Source organism: Procambarus clarkii, chromosome 46, assembly GCF_040958095.1.
Source record: "Procambarus clarkii isolate CNS0578487 chromosome 46, FALCON_Pclarkii_2.0, whole genome shotgun sequence".
Taxonomy (NCBI): Eukaryota; Metazoa; Arthropoda; class Malacostraca; order Decapoda; family Cambaridae; genus Procambarus; species Procambarus clarkii.
In genome coordinates, this window is record NC_091195.1 from 17,135,618 (window position 1) to 17,156,846 (window position 21,229).

Sequence of the window (21,229 nt, forward strand, 5' to 3'; positions counted from 1 at the left end):
CAGAGCTCGACCCCTGCAAACACAACTAGGTGAATACACTTCTGGCAATGGAACAGACCTGTGCCTTACTAAATGCTCAAGTGTGTAGGGCCAATATGTTGAAATTTATAGTGCATGCATGTGGGGAAAAAAAAGGGGGATTGGCATCACCATAGGTTGAATATCTGCCTTACACTCTTAACTCGTGGGCACTTAATAGGCAGAAAAGCTGTGTTTTATTGTTTAAACTGCAATTGTTTTGCTTTCCTAATGTTGTTCAGGGCCACTTGTCCCTCAACAGAATCCTTGGCAAATGCAATACCTTTGATATCACTTGTGTGCTTTTGTTCTCTTACTGACATCCCAAGTGATGTTTAGCACCTTTTGAATATCCAGTGACACTGATAGTCAAAAGATGGTACCAAGCCAGGAAGACAGTGTTGTAAGTAATTAAGCCAAAAGACAGCACCTGATCACACATGTTGAGGCTGACAATAATACTGAAATTGGATATTTAAACAATACTTCACCATTCATACTTTATAATTAAACAACCAGAATTTGGTATATGAACATAGCTTAAAACAAAAATATTAATTTCATGAAAGAAAAGCAATATCTCGACATTTCTGATACACAAAGCAAACTCAATTTTCGTGGGCGTGCGTGCCAAAGGTAAGACATGAAGGGGTCACCGTTGACTTCATCAGCAAGTTGATGGGCAACTCCAAGGGATTTACTCCAGGCACAAACTGGAGTCTTTTAGCAGATTCCTGCTGAAGCATCTCCAACTGTGGGTAAAAAAACAAAGTTAATGAAATGCCAATTCATTAATGTCTCCAATAATGTGCTTCATGTTTGTTTGGAATGAAGAAAAATAGCCTTTTGGACAAAAGTTAATTTTCTCAGTCAAATGGACACTGACAAAACATTAAAATAATGCTAGTACTGTTTGTTATATTATTAAGTTGTGTAAGTTGGATACAGTAAAGTAAAGGCCCTGGAAAAATATACTTGCCTTTTTCATGAGCTTCTCTTTCTTGACTTCATAGTAGGGATCCCCCGGCTCCAGCTCCATGGTGTCTGCTTCTTCCTCTGCATCTTGGAACAGCGGGCACGCACCCTCTCCGGTCTCTTTCTTGGAACTGGAAATTAGAATACATAAAGGTTCAATTACAGTAGCTATCAACATATCCCCCCCCCCCTACCCTCCTCCCACATTACACAAAATATTCCTTGTGCAAAGTACAGCATTTGACATTAACCTACTCTGTACTGGAATTTGACAGCCCTCTGAGGTACAGTTATGTCACCAGCCTCGATGTCTTCCTGCCATCAGCGCTCCATCAAGGAGTGACCGCAGCAGCAGCTTCTCTAGGGCACTCGTCACACAAACTTTATTTTTGCAATTTAGCCTTTTTATACATCATTCCACTCTACCCTTCCAAGACACCCGTCGTCTGCCTCAACTACACCATCCCTCTATTTCAATGCTTGACAGTCTCGTACACAGCCCACAATACTTAGCAATTCAGTTATTTTCACTTCAATAAAGATTTGACCTAGATGTGCTTTTCTTATGAAAGAACTAAATATTTATGCAAAAAATGCATAGAAGATTTTTAATACTTTAAAACAGTTATAAAAATAAAGTATAACTGTAGTGTTTGAGGCTGTTATTAACATGTTCATAAATTAGGCATATTGATTTTTTTTTTCTCTCTCGATATATACAAGAGTTGTTACATTGTTGTAGAGCCACTAGTACGCGTAGCGCTTCGGGCAGGTCCCTGGAATACGATCCCCGCCGCGAAGAATCGTTTTTTCATCCAAGTACACATTTTACTGTTGCGTTAAACAGAGGCTACAGTTGAGGATTTGCGCCCAGTAAATCCTCCCCGGCCAGGATACGAACCCATGACAAAGCGCTCGCGGAACGCCAGGCGAGTGTCTTATCACTACACCACGGAGACTGGTAAATATTGATAAATCAGGGATGTTAACATCTTGATATGTTATGATTATTGGCATTAAACATGTACAGTAGTCTAAAGAGACTCATTGTCAGTTAAATAAGAACAATGAACCAACCTTGCATGACTGGCTCCTTCTGTGGTGTGAAAGTCATCCTATAAAGAAACACAAATTCAGTAAATTACAGAACATTGCTATTTACTAAATGAAAACATTACTTGCATATGTAAACCTGGCCATAATAAATTTACAAGATAAATAAGCAGTAATCGCATGTCTAAAATTGATTTTGACAATGAAAATACAGTACAATATTCCTACTGGACATGATTTTAATCTTGGAAAATACAATAGGCTAAATTGCAAACATTTTGAGCATTTGGAACAGTTAATTTTGGAATTGTCTACATTTGTGACAGCCATTCAAAGAGCAAAGTCAATTAGGATGAAAATGAACCCATGGATCTTCTCTAACATTTAGTACATTTTGGCAACACATCAGGCAGAAGTGAAGAGCAGCTCACTCCAGTTATACTTTAATCTGAATTCCTTACCAGATATTGCATAGAACTCGGTGTTTTGATCCTTTTAGAGCAACCAAGAATGATATTCCTGGTTAGTTACCAGTACACTAACTGCCACAAGATGGCAACACTAGTATATCATCATCTTTTCAGGGCTTTCTTTGGCATTGATTGTTGATAACTGACAGCCTTCAGTTATATTCTCTGCAAGTGTCCGGTCTGGTGTAGCCTTCAGTTATACTCTCTGCAAGTGTCCGGTCTGGTGTAGCTTTCAGTTATATTCTCTGCAAGTGTCCGGTCCAGTGTAGCCTTCAGTTATATTCTCTGCAAGTGTCCGGTCTGGTGTAGCCTTCAGTTATATTCTCTGCAAGTGTCCGGTCCAGTGTAGCCTTCAGTTATATTCTGTGCAAGTGTCCGGTCCAGTGTAGCCTTCAGTTATATTCTCTGCAAGTGTCCGGTCTGGTGTAGCCTTCAGTTATATTCTGTGCAAGTGTCCGGTCTAGTGTAGCTTTCAGTTATATTCTCTGCAAGTGTCCGGTCCAGTGTAGCCTTCAGTTATATTCTCTGCAAGTGTCCGGTCCAGTGTAGCCTTCAGTTATATTCTGTGCAAGTGTCCGGTCCAGTGTAGCCTTCAGTTATACTCTCTGCAAGTGTCCGGTCCAGTGTAGCCTTCAGTTATACTCTCTGCAAGTGTCCGGTCCAGTGTAGCCTTCAGTTATATTCTCTGCAAGTGTCCGGTCCGGTGTAGCCTTCAGTTATATTCTGTGCAAGTGTCCGGTCCAGTGTAGCCTTCAGTTATATTCTCTGCAAGTGTCCGGTCCAGTGTAGCCTTCAGTTATATTCTCTGCAAGTGTCCGGTCTGGTGTAGCCTTCAGTTATATTCTCTGCAAGTGTCCGGTCTGGTGTAGCCTTCAGTTATATTCTCTGCAAGTGTTCGGTCCAGTGTAGCCTTCAGTTATATTCTCTGCAAGTGTCCGGTCCAGTGTAGCCTTCAGTTATATTCTCTGCAAGTGTCCGGTCCAGTGTAGCCTTCAGTTATATTCTCTGCAAGTGTCCGGTCTGGTGTAGCCTTCAGTTATATTCTCTGCAAGTGTCCGGTCCGGTGTAGCCTTCAGTTATATTCTCTGCAAGTGTCCGGTCTGGTGTAGCCTTCAGTTATATTCTGTGCAAGTGTCCGGTCCAGTGTAGCCTTCAGTTATACTCTCTGCAAGTGTCCGGTCCAGTGTAGCCTTCAGTTATATTCTCTGCAAGTGTCCGGTCCGGTGTAGCCTTCAGCACAGCCTGGTTTCTCTCAAGTTAGACCACTACCTTATCAGTGCCTTTTTGGGACTGTGTCTGACCTTGGTTTGGGCAGCAGTTCCATTTTACCAGTCTTCAGCTAGGTGGTGTGAAAGTTACACGTTTTAATTTAGTCTGTGGCTACCATTCGTCTTCTCAGTCATTTTAGACGGGGATTGATGAATGCATGACTGATACAACTGGGATACTGCTTCAGACTTTGTCCTGGAGTTTGACCTTGTCTAATATTCAAACTTCAGGAATTTTTCTGGTGCTACCTAAGGGAGCCGGTCGGCCGAGCGGACAGCATGCTGGACTTGTGATCCTGTGGTCCTGGGTTCGATCCCAGGCGCCGGCGAGAAACATTGGGCAGAGTTTCTTTCACCCTATGCCCCTGTTACCTAGCAGTAAAATAGGTACCTGGGTGTTAGTCAGCTGTCACGGGCTGCTTCCTGGGGGTGGAGGCCTGGTTGAGGACCGGGCTGCGGGGACACTAAAGCCCCGAAATCATCTCAAGATAACCTCAAGATAGTAAATAGGAGGAAAGATTTTTCCATATATAAAGCTGTGGTAATTATAATTTATATACACCCATTTGTCACCACTTTCACACGTAACTTGGAACTCATACCTCTGGAGCATCTGAAGAAAGGTAGGAAATGGGTAGCCTCTCAAGATATTTACTATGGTCGTGCAAACTGCCTTGGAGCACCACCTTCTTGATCCGACCCAATATCTCCAGTACCTTGTCAGCGCTCCCAGGACTTAACTGTGTTGGTTCCTTTCCCTCCAGCAGCTGAGCCAAGTACCTGCATAAAAGAGTGCTGGATAAATACACTTAAATCAAACACCTTCATACCTAGTCACAGCTGCCTGGCTCCTACCTACCTCCCTCTACTCTTAGACATCGCGCTGCCTCTCGACAGTGCTCGTATATGAATAAACTCCCTGAATTTATAAGTTCTTCATATCTCTATTTACATAATAAATAACTATTAAGCTTACTTTTCCCCCCCACCTTATGTATTGGTTTCTTTATGATATCATGTTTGCTGGAGCATACAATGTGTTTACTGTGTGTGTGGTAACTCAGACATTGCTTACCTGTAGATCTCACTGTAATTAGGAGCATCAGGTTCTGATCCTTGGTAGTGTTCCTCAAAGCAGGCAGCATACATCATCACCTGCGACAGTAAAATAACTATCTCAACATTTTATTTTATACATTTCTAGCTTAATCTTTTCATCTCGTCTCAGCCTACATGTGACTACACTTTGTCTAAACCTGTTTCCTTGATGTATGAACAGACTCAAATCTCTTAAGTCATCCACAAGCCAGGGGCCAGATTCACGAAGCAGTTACGCAAGCACTTATGAACGTGTACATCTTTCCTCAATCTTTGACGGCTTTGGTTACATTTATTAAACAGTTTACAAGCAGGAAAACTTCCCAATCAACTGTTGTTATTGTTATAAACAGCCTCCTGGTGCTTCGGAGCTCATTAACTGTTTAATAATTGCAAACAAAGCCGTCAAAGATTGAGAAAAGATGTACAGGTTCGTAAGTGCTTGCGTAACTGCTTCGTGAATCTGGCCCCAGATCATGACAACATGGAGTCACTTACTAATGAAAAACTAACACACTTTATTACCTACACAATGATAAAAAACCTCAGTGAATGCATGGTACATGTAGTAAAATGTTCTCAGCATAATACAAAATATATAGTTTATTTATTATGCATACAAAAATGAGCAGGCAAAATATCATGTCAGTATTTTGTCAGACCCACAAAATGTAGGACAGAAATCAGGAGATGCTTTCCACCCATAGGGTTATAAACCCCATGGAACTGCCTACCTGCTGAAGCCATAAATGCCAAGACAATTATTCCAGTTTAAAATTCAGATAGAAAAAATCCTCTGGAACAAGTGGGGGACCTTTGACAAACTGCCAGCTTCCTGTCCCCATTGAGGCCACTAGACAGAGTTGCCCTCAGGTGAATTCAGATAATCATTGGCTCCGTATAAATTGGTACCTTACCTTGAGGTTACCTCGAGGTGTTTCCGGGGCTTATCGTCCCCGCGGCCCAGTCGTCGACCAGGCCTCCTATATTCCAGGGGCATACGACATTTCTATCACATACAGGAGGTACAGTTTGTGGTGTCAGCCGGCACTAGCTCTTATCCCGCTCACCTAATCTCCAGGAAATATTTATGATAAAATGGACTAGGTGGGTTGATTATCTTAAATAATGTCAAACAAATCACACTTTTCTAGGCCAGGAGCTAAAACAACAAATCTAGATCACATAACACACGAGCCATTTATGTGTTAAATAATTTCTCTGGACCAAATATCATACTGTAAACATATCTTGAACTATCCCATTGTAAATGATGTGAAATAGGGAAGAAATAAGACTATTTATTAATACAAGAACTTTTAAAATGAGTTTTCTAGCAGAGTTGGTGAAGATGGAAGTCTCCCTCGCTGCCAGCCTTACTTCGCCCACACCTTCAATTAACCAAATTTTCACCTTCCCAGACACCTGTAATTCTACTACGTACTGTATAATACTGTTGACTGAAGTAAAAAATCTAGGCTGTAAAAACACACAACTGTACATTACTTTGCCCATCAGAGGTGCGTGATCCTTGGGTACTTCAGCGTAAGCTTTGCGACCTCTTCGCTTTAACTGGTTTGTGGTTCCCTGAATTTCGTGCAGCTTTGTAGTGAGGCCAATCCATTGCTCGAGAGGAGGTTTACGTTTTATGTCTTCTTCCTCACCTTCCATCATTCTCTGAAGAGGCAGAAGACAGTTCATAACTTTAATGTCATTAAAAGTGGCAGATCTTTACCCATTACCAGCCTCCCGACCCACCAACATCAAAGAAATCAATGTTTCATCATCCACATCATGTTTCATCAAAGAAATCAATTCTGCCACAAATTTTGCCCAGTCTTAGTCTAAATTAAAAATTAATCCATTAGCAAAAATCATACACAGTATTCACAACAAATTTATTTGCTTTGAACATTTACCGTATGTGTTTTTTTCCAGAAAAATAATGTAAAGCAAACTAAATGCTATCACATAATAAATTTAAATTCTCTCTACTATAAAAATGCAATAAAGAAGAATTTACACACAGCAAAGACGCCAGCTACTGGTACCTTCTTCGCACGGTGGCGAAACCGCTTGATGACGGCCAACAATTGCGCCTTTGTCCACTTGGGCAAGACCTTCCTGAGGGCTTCCACATCAGGTCCATGTTGGTACAATGCTTCAAGGAACTCCCACTTATCTTCTGCCGTCTTCTCCATGTCTGGCAAAACGTAAGTGCTGAAATGGAGAAGATTACTGTACAGAACAGTGTGTACTTATTCCTACAAGAGTATTTAGAGGAAATAGAACAAAAAGCTTGTCTGATAAGTAATGTACATTACAACAAATGCCAACGGAATAAAAAAAAATATTTTCAGTTGAATTCAAATAATTCAAAAAGGTGTCATTACATGCAATGCTGATTTTTTCTGGAGGGGTTAAACAATAGCTCCTTAAACCTAACCAACCACAGAGAAGAAGAAAACTGGGACTTTCCATGGAGGAGGAGGAGGAGAGTGAAGATCAAATCCTCAAAAAATGAGAGACCAGGTTGGGGAACCCAACTGAGACTAATGCAAGACTGATGAGATCCAGGAACACTCACCAGGTTATGAGTTGCCACGACCCTCTTAAACCTCCAAACCCCCAACACTCAATATCAGCCCAATGCATATTAGAAAATAACAAGGACAGAGCCACAAACTTATGTAATCGTGGGACCAAGAGTAGACAGTAGACCGTCTAGATTTTATGATGCTGCAGACAACTGGAGGTAAATGAGCCTTGGAACCAAGGAGAGAGCATCAACAATGCATCAACCAAGGCAATACAGGCAGCGTACAGGTTATCTTGAGGTTATCTTGAGATGATTTCGGGGCTTTTTAGTGTCCCCGCGGCCCGGTCCTCGACCAGGCCTCCACCCCCAGGAAGCAGCCTGTGACAGCTGACTAACACCCAGGTACCTATTTTACTGCTAGGTAACAGGGGCATAGGGTGAAAGAAACTCTGCCCATTGTTTCTCGCCGGCACCCGGGATCGAACCCAGGACCACAGGATCACAAGTCCAGCGTGCTGTCCGCTCGGCCGACCGGCTCAAAAAAAGAATGAACAGGACAGAGGTGAAAGATCATCCAAGATAATTTGAGAAAGTGTGTTGACAAAGTACTATTTATTTACAGTTATCTACGGCGAACACCAACAAAAGCAGCATCGCCAAGGTCAAACAACACGAGGCGACAGTATTAGGCATAAGATGCCAATCAAGAACAAAACCACTGGAACAGAAATAGAAGACAACGAAGAAAGACGGAGACAAAATAAGGCACCAAGAAACTTCCTACTGTCACTGCGACGTATGATGTGGGATGGGATACCAACTACCCAGCACCACACAAACAATGGTAGACCCACATCACACTCCACATGCAAGAGGAGAAAATCAAACCAGCAAGAAACGTCTCCAGACCGATCTACAGAAAGAGGTGAAGCTACAGAAAAATGCCTGGGTTTGGCAACTGGGGCCACAAGAGCCAGAAACAAAGGCTAAGCCTGTGACCTAGCATTCAGAAGCAAGTAATAATCAAAAGAAGGTGCCAAGCTGGGGAGAATATGTAGCTAGGTATCGAGAAAACCACCCTGCTCATCTAAGTCTCCAATCTGGACAAAAACCGGCACAATAGCTGAATGGGATGGAAGAGCTCTTTCTAACTTTACTAAGGTTCTGGATATGTTCTCAGGTAAGCTATGCAAGACTCCCATGATTGATGTAACATGTGTGGAGTTATCTTAGTGCACTTGGCTTCAGGAAGCAACTGTTTGGACCCTCCAGAAAGGTTAGTTCTGTCTACTGTAATAATGGGGCTTCAGTGTTTGGTTATTCTATTAATGACAATATTTTCACGAGCACATGTCTTGATCACAGCCGAACAATGGAGGCATCCTGGTCCCTAGGGTAGTAATTACTACATTTACAGATAGTGTAATTAGTATTAATAATTTTAATAACTATCAATGTATCAAAAAATTTGTTGGTATAAGCACAAAAGCAAAATTGTTATCAAACCTAGTGATGTGCTTCATGAAATTATACTACAGAATAATTGAAGACGGAAGGATTACTGTATTTCAATATTGATCACAACTGAGGCAGGTGCGTGCGTGTGTACTCACCTAATTGGGCTTGCGGGGGTTGAGCTTTGGCTCTTTGGTCCCGCCTCTTAACCATCAATCAACTGGTGTACAGATTCTTGAGCCTACTGGGCTCTATCATATCGACATTATAAACTGTGTATGGAGTCAGCCTCCACCACATCACTTCCTAATGCATTCCATTTATTAATTACTCTGACACTGAAAAAGTTCTTTCTAACGTCTCTGTGGCTCATCTGGGTACTAAGTTTCCACCTGTGTCCCCTTGTTCATGTCCCACCTGTGTCCCCTTGTTCGTGTCCCACCTGTGCTGAAGAGTTTGTCTTTGTCCACCCTGACAATTCCCCTGTGTGTATATGAAGTTTTGAGAAAAAGTTGTATCATTATGATGTAGATCAGCCCAACAGCTACTGTATTAATAATTTGGCATCATGTTGTACATCATCCACAAAGGTTTAATACCGAAACACCATCTCGGTAGATTTCTATACTCCTTCAGTCGCCGAGACCATTACTCAATGCACCAACGCCACAATAATACAACACATCGCCAAAAAATAACAGCTTGAAAAGTACAAATATTTGCAACCAGATCTGGTACTGTTCCAGAACTGAGAGGACTACTATATGAGTGCAGATTAAGGGAATTCACTCTCACAACCCTAGGAGAGAGGAACAGAGGAGATATGACTGATCCATTAATGCCTGGATTTTTTGCCTTAAGATCCTTACTAATTATGACTGTTAGATCTTATTCACCTTCTCTTTTATTATCTCTTATTATCCACCTTCCCACATTACACCTTATATTAATGCTCTTACAGTTACCTCAGTCTTTTCATACCAGTGACTTGCTGTAATAGGCTACCATGACCAAGTCTGTTGTTCTGGTGTCACGGCTCCGTCTACATCTTCTCGCGTTGTGTGTTCCATTTTTACATCGACAAAGTCATTCATGTCATCTTCATATTTGAATCAATTCATCGATTCCACAACTCACAATTTTACGAATGTGCTGTATTTATATTTTATATGATATACAGTAAAGTGCAGCATGGTTGTGTAAAATTAAATATAGTTTTATTAATTAAATGTTCCTTTTTCACTCTTATATCTCTTAGGAACATCTGGTATACCAGCACAGTTCTATATTTCTCACAATCTGGTGTCTTAACTCAAATTACCAACTTTGACCTTCACCATACAAGAAGAAAACCATACAAACGCACATTACCCAAACTTTTTTTTTCACCGAGATTATCAACATTGAGGTTCAAAGCTTCAAAGTGTTCAACTTATGCCACGTACTGTACTAAAAAACACAATACTCTACATATCACACAAAAGCTAATTTGTAAGATTAAAAGAAAAACGATAATCACATACTGGTCTTTTATTAATATAAATACCATAACACACTGTATGGACATCATAATCTTTGCTATCTTGTGGCAAGGAAAATGCTTTGCAATATATTTAATTATTACAGAAATACATTAAGCACCAACTCTGAATACATTAATGTATACATTGATTCTTGATATTCTGAAGTTAGAATGCAGTATCAAGTTACATCACAACATTTTTGACACCTGCAGCAAATGTCACATACTAAAGTTCCATAAATTTACAGCTGACCAATAAGAAATCTAAGCTTTCACTAAGTTGAAACTTTCACCAAGGCTAAACTTTCATCCTTATGTCTTTGAAGAATAGTATAGTGCTGAAAACCTAGCACCAATACCTTAAATCAACTTCATTTGTTGCCTGGAACATTCTTGTGGAATAACAATAGTCAAAAAGAGTTAGTTTAGGGCTACAGTCAACCCTCGGTAGATCTTCCTGAAACAGAAACTACTGTACAGTACGTGCTTGCACTTTTCCCACGTGTAAGACGTACTTAAATGTTTATTACCGTTACTGTTGCACTGAATAACACTGAACACCCTTATAATGCAGGGACTACAAAAAATATATTGAAAACTTCCCCATTTCACTACCATCATTCATAACCAATGCATTTCTGAAGTAGGAACAGCAGCATCAGAGTACTGTACAGTACAGTATTTACATTTTCTCCACATCACTATCATACTCAACACACTCAAGCAGCAGGACCCACAATATAATTATCTGCCTCCACCTCACTTCCATCACTATCATAATCAACACCTTCCACAACAGCTCTACGATTATGGGTATTGAACCTTGCCAGAGTTGGTCGCTTCTCAATAATGGCAGCGTATGTGTGACACAAGCGGTTAAACTCGGACATTGAGAGTTGGAAGGGTCGCAACGTGGGATTCACTTCTGCTACCGTGAACATCTGATCCACTAGTTCATCCCTTAGGGACTCTGGGAAAAGCATACCAGCACCCCGTTTACAATACTTTTGTCTAAATGAAAAGATGCAACGCACAACTTTTTCCACCAGTGAGAACTCTAAAGGTATGTGTGGTTCAACTCTAGGAATAAAGTGAGCAATGCCAACGTCCACGTCTGGTTTTGGCACAAATGCTCGGCCAGGGATGGTAAACTTGTGCGTTACCTGACACCAGTTTTGGCACATTACAGATAAACGACATCTCTGATGGTGTCCTGGAGGTGCTACCATGCGTTGCACCACCTCCAGCTGAAATGTGAGCGTCATGCGCACGCGGCCATTCACCCAGGCATTGCGCTTGAGGCTAATGTCTCTTAACCAGCGGATAATCAATGGTGTTGCCACGTTGAAAGGAAGGTTTCCTATCAAATGAATTTTTGGAGGGCGACCCTCCCAAGGTTGTACAAGGTCTGGGGAGAATATTTTTTCCATATTGAAAGTCAGAACATCACCCAATTCAATATCAAGTTTTCCATTTGAGGCATCTTTTAACAGCTCTAATGTTGGTATAAATCTGGGGTCCTTTTCTAGGACTGTGAGATGTGCTGCTCCTTGCTCCAGAATACTCCGTGTGATGCCTCCAGGCCCTGGTCCAACCTCACAAACATGACAGTCGCGAACACGTCCGCCACTTCGGACAATTTTGCTCGTTAATTTATGATCCATCAGAAAATTTTGACCCAGCTGCTTCGTCGCTCTTAAATTGTAGAGCTTGACGAGGTCACTCGTAGAGGGAAGCGGAGGAAGTCTGAGGAATGCAGCAGTCGCCCGCCTCGCTACCAAGCCTGCCCTGCCTGCCATGACCTGCCAATATTACCACAATGTAAAGGCTATACATAAATTATCTTGCTGGGTTGTGGGAGGCTTGCTATATAACAGAGAAACACTTCTTTACATTACTTAAAAAAAACATGTACACAAATATTATTTATTACTAACATGCTCAACTGCATAAATGCAAATCATTTATCGCCAGATTCAATCTCGCTCAATGTTGAGTTTAAACATGTGCTCCGGTACCACCAACACAGCCTGTGCATCACCACCTGTGCATCACCACCTGTGCATCACCACCTCAAGGTAATCATTCATAGTTTATCAATATCTGAATATTGTTATAATACTGTATCGGAGTATTGTACATGGATAATAATGGAGTACTGTATCAGTATCCGTCAAAATTTGGGTATCAGTACACCTATACAATAAATAATATATACTGTATACTGAACTGTATACTGAATCTATAATTCCATTTACAGGTATATACATTTTATACAGGGTATAGTATCTTATTATTAGATTCATTATTTAGTGTTTAATTTTATCATACTGTACAGTATTGTAATGCATCTTATTATGAGTTATTAAATTTAATACACAAAATACATGTAAAAGCAGAAAATGTGAGGCGCGAGTGCGTGTCGTCTTTGATGTACAATACTTGACTGGATGATCCTTGCAAACCGTTGCTACAGGCAACTTTTCACAGCAGCCAAAGAAGGATACAAGTAACTGTACGAGACAGTTCGGCCACAGATTTCGTAACCTACTCAAACTTGCCGAGTCCAATATGTCGGCCAAACCTAACAGTATGTAGTTTTAAAAATTAGAAGATGAGCTTTGTTGAAATATCTGTATATGACTTGACCGTAACCCCCCCCTACCCCCTCCCAGGAACCAGAAGCATCCAAAAATGTGCCAAAGTGTCTGCCTGAAGCGCTGTGCGTGTTAGTGGCTTCGCAGGAATGCAAACCCCAACATACTGTATGTACTTGACCCAATGTACCTTCTTGTATACAAATAAACAAAATAGAATAAATAAAACTGCCTTAGAATTAATAACACCTGTAATTCGATGCATTGTGATGGAGGACATAGACCTCACATGTCCGCTGATAACTTCCTCTGGTAGTATGTCCCCCAATACTACCGGAGGGTCTCAATAGTACAGTCGGGTTCGTTCTCGACGCGTAACCAACAATTCCGGGTTCAAATCCCGAGCGGGACAAAAATGGTTGGGCAAATTTCCTTTCACCTAATGGTCCTGCTCACCTAGCAGTAAGTAGGTACTCAGGAGTTAGTCATCTTGTGGGGTTGCACCCTGAGGGGGGGTGAGGGCATCGATATAAGCCTAAAGTGTAAGAATATACTCTGGCTGCCTGTCCCCCGACCCAATGAATTATTATTACGATGTCTGCGTTACCTCACCTCTAGTGTGTGGAGCTTCCTGGGGTGTGGTGGGGGGGGTGCCAGGGGCCAGGGTGCCAGCAGTAAGGCACAACAACACCAGCAGACAGCAGCAGACAGCAGCAGGCAACAGCAGGGAACAGCAGCAGCAGCAACACCAGTGTTATGGCTCCCTCAGGCAACACTCCCTCAGTGTTGACAACCTTCCTTTACACTCACCCTCCTTCTCCTCTATCAACAAATACATCAATAAATAAACCAGTCAATAAATTACTCAATAAATATACAAATAAATAAATACATACATAAATACCAAATAGTAGTCCCCGTGGCGCAGTGGCAAGACACTCACCACCAGCAATTTGTCCTGGGTTGGTATCCCTTGGGAGGATTGACTATTTATTAATCTAAGAAAATTTTAAGGAGGTAAATACTTGCAAAATTTATAGACAAAAAAATGATAACAGATTACATGGAATGAAAAAAAAAGAAGATGAGAGAAAATTATAGGTACAGTATATTAAAGCACATAGGTAGCTATGATTGATTGCAATGACAGCTTAAAATGGTAGTTGACAACAAATTGGTAGGCACAATACAGCAGAAACAATATAAGATTGATTGCAATGACAGCTTGAATGGTAGTTGACAAAAAATTGGTAGTCACAATACAGCATATGGCTAGCACATAAAAGAAGACAGCAATGAACACAATGATAAGGTTGTCTGATTACATAAAAATTATGTGTAAAAATTAGGAGATTGGGTAACACTAGGTACAGAGCAAATTTAAAGCTCAGTGTAGGAAACTAAATAGATGAAGTTAGGTACTTTTTGGTTTTGCTTTTAAATAAGGCAAAAGTTTTACAGTTTTTCAATTCACTAGGGAGTGAGTTCCCTAACGAGTTTACCGTCAGCTTGGCTAAGGTCTCCCACCATTTGTCTTAATGATTTTTTCCAGTTGTGCTTTAAAAGTTAACAGAGTTTGCATTAACGGCTTCGGCGGGTAGGAAGTTCCGCGGGTTAATACCCACGTGGGTGAAGAACCTGTTAACAGTCCTAAACTGTCGCTTGTTAAGCTTGTTACCGTTGCTCCTTGTTTTATTTATTTATATATATATATATACAAGAAGTCACATTGGGTTTATGAGAGGACATAGCATGATGTGCTATGCAAAGTAACCCACACCACGCTAGGCAGTTGATAGTGGTAAGGTTTGCCATGTTATGTACCTTGGCTTTAGCAAAGCTTTTGATACAGTGCCACATGAAAGACTGATTAAAAAGATAGAGGCTCATGGTATTGGAGGTGCTATATTAAGTTGGATTAGGGCATGGCTATACCAAAGGAAACAGAGTTAGTATAGATGGGGTTAAGTCAGAGTGGGAATATGTTGTAAGTGGAGTACCTCAGGGCTCTGTCTTGGGACCTCTGTTGTTTATAATATATATAAATGATTTAAATTCAGGTTTGAGCAGCAACATTTGCAAATTTGCCGATGATACAAAAATCGGTAGGGAAATTAACACGGAAGAAGACTCACTATCACTTCAAGTTGATCTAAAGAGGGTTTTGAAATGGTTAAAAGATTGGCAGATGCAGTTTAATGCTGATAAATGTAAAGTTCTGAGGCTAGGTAATGATGATAGAGTTACAAGATACGAGCTAGATGGTACTGAGATTGCGAAAGGGATCTGGGAGTTATGATTAGTAAGAATTTAAAACCAAAGGATCAATGCATAAATGTCCGTAATAAGGCAAATAGGACACTGGGATTTATTAATCGAAGCGTTAGTAACAAGACACTTGGTGTAGTTCTTTAGTTATATCTTGCTCTAGTTAGGCCCCATTTAGATTATGTAGCACAGTTTTGGTCGCTGTACTACAGAATGGATATAAATTCACTTGAACATGTCCGGCTTAGGATGACAAAGTTAATTCCCCAAATTACAAATCTTTCATATAAAGAAAGATTAACAAAGCTTAAATTGCATTCACTGGAAAGGCGAAGAGTTAGGGGTGACATGATAGAGGTTTACAAGTGGATGAATGGACATAACAAAGGGGATATTAATAGGGTACTAAAAGTATCAACACAAAACAGAACACGAAACAATGGGTATAAATTGGATAAGTTTAGATTTAGGAAAGACTTGGGTAAATACTGGTTCAGTAACAGGGTTGTTGATTTGTGGAACCAATTACCGCGTAACGTGCTGGAGGTGGGGTCCCTCGATTGTTTCAAGCGCGGGTTGGACATGTATATGAGTGGGATTGGGTTGTTATAGATAGCAGCTGCCTCGTATGGGCCAATAGGCCTTCTGCAGTTACCTTGTTCTTATGTTCTTGTGTTCACATTCTTGTAGAGCCACTAGTACGCGCAGCGTTTCAGGCAGATATTACTTGTGTGTTACATCTGATCTTTTGAAGATATTGTCCGGATCAACATCCTCTAAATTGTTCAGGATTTTATGTTTCAAAAAGGTCCTCCCTCTCATGCCTGGTGTTGTTAGCCCTGTGACCCTCTGGTCCCTTCTGTTAACCCTCTGGTGGAATGTTGGTCCTTCTCTTAACCCTCTGGTGGAATGTTGTAGGGAATATTGGATGAAAGATCAAGCCTCCATAGAATGAGAGGAAGTTCAAATATTCCGCGCGAATATTGAGAGCAGCATCTAACCCTTCCGTAAAGGAATTGAAGGAGTATCGAACTCTACTGCGAGGGGTTGGATGGCAATGGTTAGATCCCGTGACGCGAGACACTATGCTATCTCTTAAATATTATCTCCCCCCAATATATAATAACCGAAAACATTACCACATTCACTAATATTTAACGAAGTATTAATATACGTCGATCTGGTGTATATATATTTGAATTCTTTGTTAGGAATATATATTAGATTAGTTGATGATTTGACTTTGTAGTCATCATATGATTGTTGTCTGCAAGGAGGGACTTGTCAGCTGTGTAGCGTCTCACTCTCTCTCTCACACCTCTCACCAGCCCTCACCATGGCCCTCAGCGATGCCGACGTTCAGAAGCAGGTGATATATGGCCCCCTCGGGCCACCTTTCTTCTCTTATGGCCATTATACACCTCCAGTGTGGCCCGGGAGGCTGGTCCACTAGTGTGGCCCGGGAGGCTGGTCCACTGGTGTGGCCCGGGAGGCTGGTCCACTGGTGTGGCCCGGGAGGCTGGTCCACTGGTGTGGCCCCGGGAGGCTGGCCCACTAGTGTGGCCCGGGAGGCTGGTCCACTAGTGTGGCCCGGGAGGCTGGTCCACTAGTGTGGCCCGGGAGGCTGGCCCACTAGTGTGGCCCGGGAGGCTGGCCCACTAGTGTGGCCCCGGGAGGCTGGCCCCCCCCAGTGTGGCCCGGGAGGCTGGCCCCCCCCCCAGTGTGGCCCGGGAGGCTGGCCCCCCCCCAGTGTGGCCCGGGAGGCTGCCCCCCCCCCAGTGTGGCCCGGGAGGCTGGCCCCCCCCCCCCCAGTGTGGCCCGGGAGGCTGGCCCCCAAAAATGAGGTAATTTGATAAAATAACTACGTCCAAGATTACCATCAAAGTGCCGTCAGGATGATGGGCAAATAGCCTCGGCTACCGTCATCTTTTGTACGGTCGTGATGGTCGAGTGGTTCAGGTCTCCTGTACACCAGTTGCATAGTGCTCCTGGCAGTATGGGTTCGAGTCACTTCTGGGGTGTGGAGTTTTCAGTTATATATATATATAATATATATACTGTATATATAAAATAAACATGTTTAAATGAGCGCGACTAACATGTCATTAGGAGAGAGTGGATGAAACGATAAGCATAGATCTCCACCCGCCTCTATCATTGCCAGTTTCCGTAACATGTGAAACACTTTCATAGGGAGCCGGTCGGCCGAGTGGACAGCACACTGGACTTGTGATCCTGTGGTCCCAGGTTCGATCCCAGGCGCCGGCGAGAAACAATGGGCAGAGTTTCTTTCACCCTATGCCCCTGTTACCTAGCAGTAAAATAGGTACCTGGGTGTTAGTCAGCTGTCACGGGCTGCTTCCTGGGGGTGGAGGCCTGGTCGAGGACCGGGCCGCGGGGACACTAAAGCCCCGAAATCATCTCGAGATAACCTCAAGATAACACTAATCTTTTTTCAGATCCATCATATGATGGCCTTTATTGAACAAGAGGCCAATGAAAAAGCAGAAGAAATTGACGCCAGAGCCGAGGAAGAATTTACCATTGAGAAGGGTCGCCTGGTGCAGCAAAATCGTCTCAAGATCATTGAATATTACGAGCGCAAGGAGAAGCAAGTCGAGCTTCAGAAAAAGATGTAAGTTTGGGTGAACATTTTTACGTGTGAAGCAGGTATTTTACAAGTTTTTTTTCTGGTTTTAATTGGTAGCAATGCTATATTGTTCGACTTATTTGTTACTTATGCCAATATGTACCAACATCTCTATTAACAAATTTGGATATTTGGTGACCAGTGGTGCGAGCAACCTGTTGAACAAGTCGAGGTTAGAGGTGCTGAAGGCCCAGGAGTCGCATATTAAGAACGTTCTTCATGAGGCACAGCAAAAATTGAACGTCATTTCTCATGATGTGGGAGCCTATAGCAAGCTCTTGGAGGACCTCCTCTGTCAGGGGCTGTGTCAGGTACGTGTAACCTATTCATACACCTGTGACGTCTACTTTCTTATTAAGAAAATGTCTTGTCTGTAACTATTCTACCTGACTCTCTAACTTTCTTCCCCCCAACAAATAGAACATAACTCTGATGTATCATCCGGTCTTGGTGTGAGGTAGCAGGGACGCTGAACAAAGCAGGAACAAAGAACAGGTCCACTCAAAAATATATCAGTATTTACTGTATTAGACTGGACTTGTTTTAACTGGACAAGTGGAGGTAACTTGTCCAGTTAGGGGCATAAAGCTTTTAAAATATGGTAAATTTTCACATGTACTGGATTAAAAGTGTGAATAGTAAAGGATAAAACACATTCTTTGATGCTAGAATTTTGACACATAGTTTACTAGATGTATTGGTATATATAGCCTGCCTGCTCGGTGAACACTACCACTGTGCCGCACCCAGTGACTTCCCAGCTCTTCACCCATGACTTATTTATTCTGCGCACTCTTTATCCATTATTTGAATATAATATTTTGTAGCTTTTTGTATATTCTTCTGTACATAACATATTTTAAAATGTTTGCAGCGAGATTATTGCAACTTTTGGCCTATGTTAAGAAGACCTGCAAACTATATATATTGTTAATTATTTTTTTGTATACTGTACAGTATATTGTGTTTCTACCGGAAACGCTGCGCGTACTAGTGGCTTTACAAGATTGTAAATACTATGCTATGTATTCTCTCTAACCCAATGTATCTTCTTGTATATAAATAAATAAAAAAAAATAAATAAAAATTTTATATGCTGTTAGAATTGTAATTAAGGATTCATCAAAATTTAGATATTGACTTTGTTCTGTACATCATTAAATGGGGGCGGGAGATGGGGTGGCGAGTGATGTGTAAAAGTATCACGTTATAGTGGGCAAGTGATGGAGTGGCAGCGGTTCAGGGGATGTGTGTGGAGTAACATAGATGACAGTAGGTATGGGTGTAGTCACAGGACAGTGGGTATGGGTGTAGTCACAGCACAGTAGGTATGGGTGTAGTCACAGCACAGTAGGTATGGGTGTAGTGACAGGACAGTGGGTATGGGTGTAGTCACAGGATGACTGTCAGAGCTACTGTTCTTTTAAGAGCTTTATTTGCCTGAAAAATGTGAATCGGTGTGACTAGCATTAGATCATCAGTATACTCCATTTAATATTTTAATGGGAGGATTGATGACAAATATCCGATGTTGAGGATAATAGCTACATTAATGCACTGTGGTTCACTAACACGTTTATGGTTAGTTTTCAATTGTTAACTTCAACAGATGCTGCATATTTGACATAATAAGCATAGTAACTACTTTCAGTTACTGGAGCCACATCTGATGGTGCGGTGTCGCCGCGTGGACCAAGCCCTTGTCGAGCAGGCCATAGTTAGAGCTCTCATTTCGTACAAAAATCTTTCTGGCAGAGATGCCAAATTGGATATTGACACTTCCAATTGGCTTCCTGCTGAAATGTGAGTACAGCAATTGGTTTTAATTGTCTACTCAAAAAGTAATTTATCATTATTGTTGATATTTAAACCAAATATGAAAAGTTTAATTTTGTTAAAATAAAGAATTTTCCAAATTAAGTCTGTTGCTTGTTCTGTGGTGGAAGTTGTAAATATTTTCTCAATTGATAATTATTTCTCGACAGCTGTGGAGGTATTGAACTTGTGACCCGTGCTAATCGTATCAAGATCTCCAACACCCTGGAAGCGCGTTTGGAAATGTTATCACAGCAGATGCTTCCAGAAATCCGAGCAATGCTGTTTGGAGTCAATCCCAACCGCAAGTTTGATAACTAACGAGTTTATTATTTTGTATCCCTGTGATGCGAGGTAAAGCCACTCAAATTCAGAACAAGTGGTAATGTAATATTTGTACGAGATGAAGAATTTTCAGCAGTCTAGTAAACCTGCTCTTGTTGTAAGTAAGATCTGCTGTGAAGGCACTACCATATACAATCTTGACAAATATGGTGTTGTGTACTACTGTATAGTTTGATGGTATATGTTTAGGAAAGGTACGATTGTGTGGAAGAGCTTAAATTGACGGTGTGTACTCTCCTAGTTGTGCTTGTGGGGGTTGAGCTTTGGCTCTTTGGTCCCGCCTCTCAGCTGATAGTGCAGGTTAGTCAGATTACTGTATTTTCCACTTGTAATTAGGACTGCTGGCCATGTTACTCAGCATACAGTGTTGTTATAGCATTATAAGTCAATATTAAACATTCCTCTTGTGTGATCAGTGTAAATAGACAACCACTACTCTACAATTACTGTAATGAGTGTTTACCTTATCCTGTCGGTACCATTTTAGGCGAATTTCAACGACTTGAAGCTAGATTTGATCTCGACAAGTTATGGTTGTGTTTTCCAGTATATATGCCACATGTACGTGGCTTTTCCGTCTTGAGCCTTTTCATTGTTGTCATTGTTCACGGCAGGACGAGGCTGCATTAAGCAGTAACTAGCTCGTGTAAACTTTAAAACTTGTGTATAAGTGATGTATAAAGATTTTTTTTAGTTGGGTATTTATAGTTTTAGTAATGTAAATTTGTGGCAACTTCATTGTTGGCTTATGAAGCTTGTTCAAAATGTTTATATTGAGTCCTGGAAATAAAGAATATAATATCTTTGTGTATTACTCTAACTCCCACACCTTTTCCTGAAAGTGCAACAACCTTATCACGGAGGGCATTTTTCTTCTTAATATTGCCATGTGTCAATACTAAGGCACCAATACCATACCATGCCACCATAATGAGGACTGGTTGCCACTAGCACCATAATGGAAAATACTCCAACATAACCTAAGTTTAACCCAGATAAATCTATTTCATGGCACAATCCATTGTTTAAGGTTTAACCATAAATAAAGCAACCATTGCTACTGGTATCTATTAGTTATCAAAGTTACACAAGATAGGCCCACAAGCCAATTAATATGTTAAGTAAAACAATTACAAAGTGCTTATCCAGGATGGCA

General features: G+C 41.3%; 2 protein-coding genes across 4 annotated transcripts; one reads left to right on the top strand and one right to left on the bottom strand.

Moving 5' to 3' along the window:
* Window positions 1-504: 504 nt before the first annotated feature.
* On the bottom strand, window positions 505-13,972 carry LOC123770515 (mitochondrial transcription factor B1). Of its 3 annotated transcripts, XM_045762470.2 has the most exons (8): window positions 13,608-13,817; window positions 6,934-7,102; window positions 6,389-6,559; window positions 4,860-4,939; window positions 4,387-4,564; window positions 2,071-2,108; window positions 998-1,124; window positions 505-770 (listed from the first exon to the last, which is right to left on the bottom strand). In XM_045762470.2, the coding sequence occupies exons 2-8, from the start codon at window positions 7,081-7,083 to the stop codon at window positions 627-629; spliced, it is 888 nt and encodes a 295-aa protein (XP_045618426.2). In that variant the 5' UTR covers window positions 7,084-7,102; window positions 13,608-13,817; the 3' UTR covers window positions 505-626. The 3 variants fall into 3 exon arrangements, with proteins under 3 accessions (XP_045618426.2, XP_045618425.2, XP_069157837.1); XM_045762469.2 differs by lacking the exons at window positions 505-770; window positions 998-1,124; window positions 2,071-2,108; ... (2 more) ...; window positions 6,389-6,559; window positions 6,934-7,102 and adding exons at window positions 10,392-12,200; window positions 13,939-13,972; XM_069301736.1 differs by lacking the exons at window positions 505-770; window positions 998-1,124; window positions 2,071-2,108; ... (2 more) ...; window positions 6,389-6,559; window positions 6,934-7,102 and adding exons at window positions 10,392-12,200; window positions 13,900-13,918.
* Window positions 13,973-16,480: 2,508 nt separating this feature from the next.
* On the top strand, window positions 16,481-20,875 carry LOC138350658 (V-type proton ATPase subunit E-like). The gene is made up of 5 exons (XM_069301737.1): window positions 16,481-16,632; window positions 17,723-17,898; window positions 18,056-18,224; window positions 19,565-19,716; window positions 19,899-20,875. Exons 1-5 carry the CDS (start codon window positions 16,600-16,602, stop codon window positions 20,047-20,049), a joined length of 681 nt encoding a protein of 226 aa, XP_069157838.1. The 5' UTR covers window positions 16,481-16,599; the 3' UTR covers window positions 20,050-20,875.
* The last annotated feature ends 354 nt before the right edge of the window (window positions 20,876-21,229 follow it).